The sequence below is a fragment of the Gavialis gangeticus genome, unplaced genomic scaffold (assembly GCF_001723915.1).
Source record: "Gavialis gangeticus isolate Ggan-Ray unplaced genomic scaffold, GavGan_comp1, whole genome shotgun sequence".
Lineage (NCBI taxonomy): Eukaryota > Metazoa > Chordata > Crocodylia > Gavialidae > Gavialis > Gavialis gangeticus.
In genome coordinates, this window is record NW_017728992.1 from 188,618,559 (window position 1) to 188,619,397 (window position 839).

The 839-nt window shown below is 72.9% G+C and overlaps 1 protein-coding gene across 1 annotated transcript in view; it reads left to right on the forward strand.

Moving 5' to 3' along the window:
* The first annotated feature begins 6 nt into the window (after positions 1-6).
* The window catches only part of MYC (v-myc avian myelocytomatosis viral oncogene homolog), a 3,683-nt gene continuing 2,850 nt past the window's right edge, over positions 7-839 (forward strand). Inside the window, exons 1-2 of the mRNA XM_019519570.1 lie at positions 7-95; positions 356-832. Coding sequence (XP_019375115.1) covers positions 369-832 — 464 coding nt within the window. The 5' untranslated portion in view covers positions 7-95; positions 356-368. The remainder of the gene's footprint in view (positions 96-355; positions 833-839) is intronic.

Below are 839 nucleotides of genomic sequence, written 5' to 3' on the forward strand. Positions count from 1 at the left end.
GGAGTCGCTGCTCCTGCGCGCCCGGCTTTGGGACTTACAAATCCTGCTCGTGGCGGGCTCTGTCCGCGCTCCCAGCCTCCGCGCCCGCACCCCGGTGAGTCGGCGGCGGGCGGGAGGAGCCCGCGCCATCGGGCTGCTTTGGGGGAGTCGGTCCCGTGCAACAGGGCTGCTGCGTGGGGTGCAGCCGGGCTGCCAGGCCGGGGGGTTACATACCCCCCGGGCAGCAGGGGTGCTGCGGAGGCTGGGGGACACGCCCCATGCCCTAGGGGGGCCAGCTGGGGGGACGTCCCCCTGCAACGGGCGTCTCGAGGGGGGAGGCTGGGGACGTGCCCCGCGCTGACCCGGGCGTGTGCCCCGCAGGCGCCGCGATGCCGCTGACGGCGAGCCTGGCGCTGGCCAGCAAGAACTACGACTACGACTACGACTCGGTGCAGCCCTACTTCTACTTCGAGGAGGAGGAGGAGAACTTCTACCTGGCGGCGCAGCAGCGGGGCAGCGAGCTGCAGCCGCCCGCGCCGTCCGAGGACATCTGGAAGAAGTTCGAGCTGCTGCCCACGCCGCCGCTGTCGCCCAGCCGCCGCGCCGCCGCCTTCCCCTCCACCGCCGACCGGCTCGAGATGGTCACCGAGCTGCTGGGCGGCGACGCCGTGAACCAGAGCTTCATCTGCGGGCCCGACGACGAGGCCTTCGCCAAGTCCATCATCATCCAGGACTGCATGTGGAGCGGCTTCTCGGCCGCCGCCAAGCTGGAGAAGGTGGTGTCCGAGAAGCTGGCGTCGTACCGGGCGGCGCGCAGGGACGGCGCCCCCCACGCCGCCGCCGCCCTGCCGCGGCCCGTC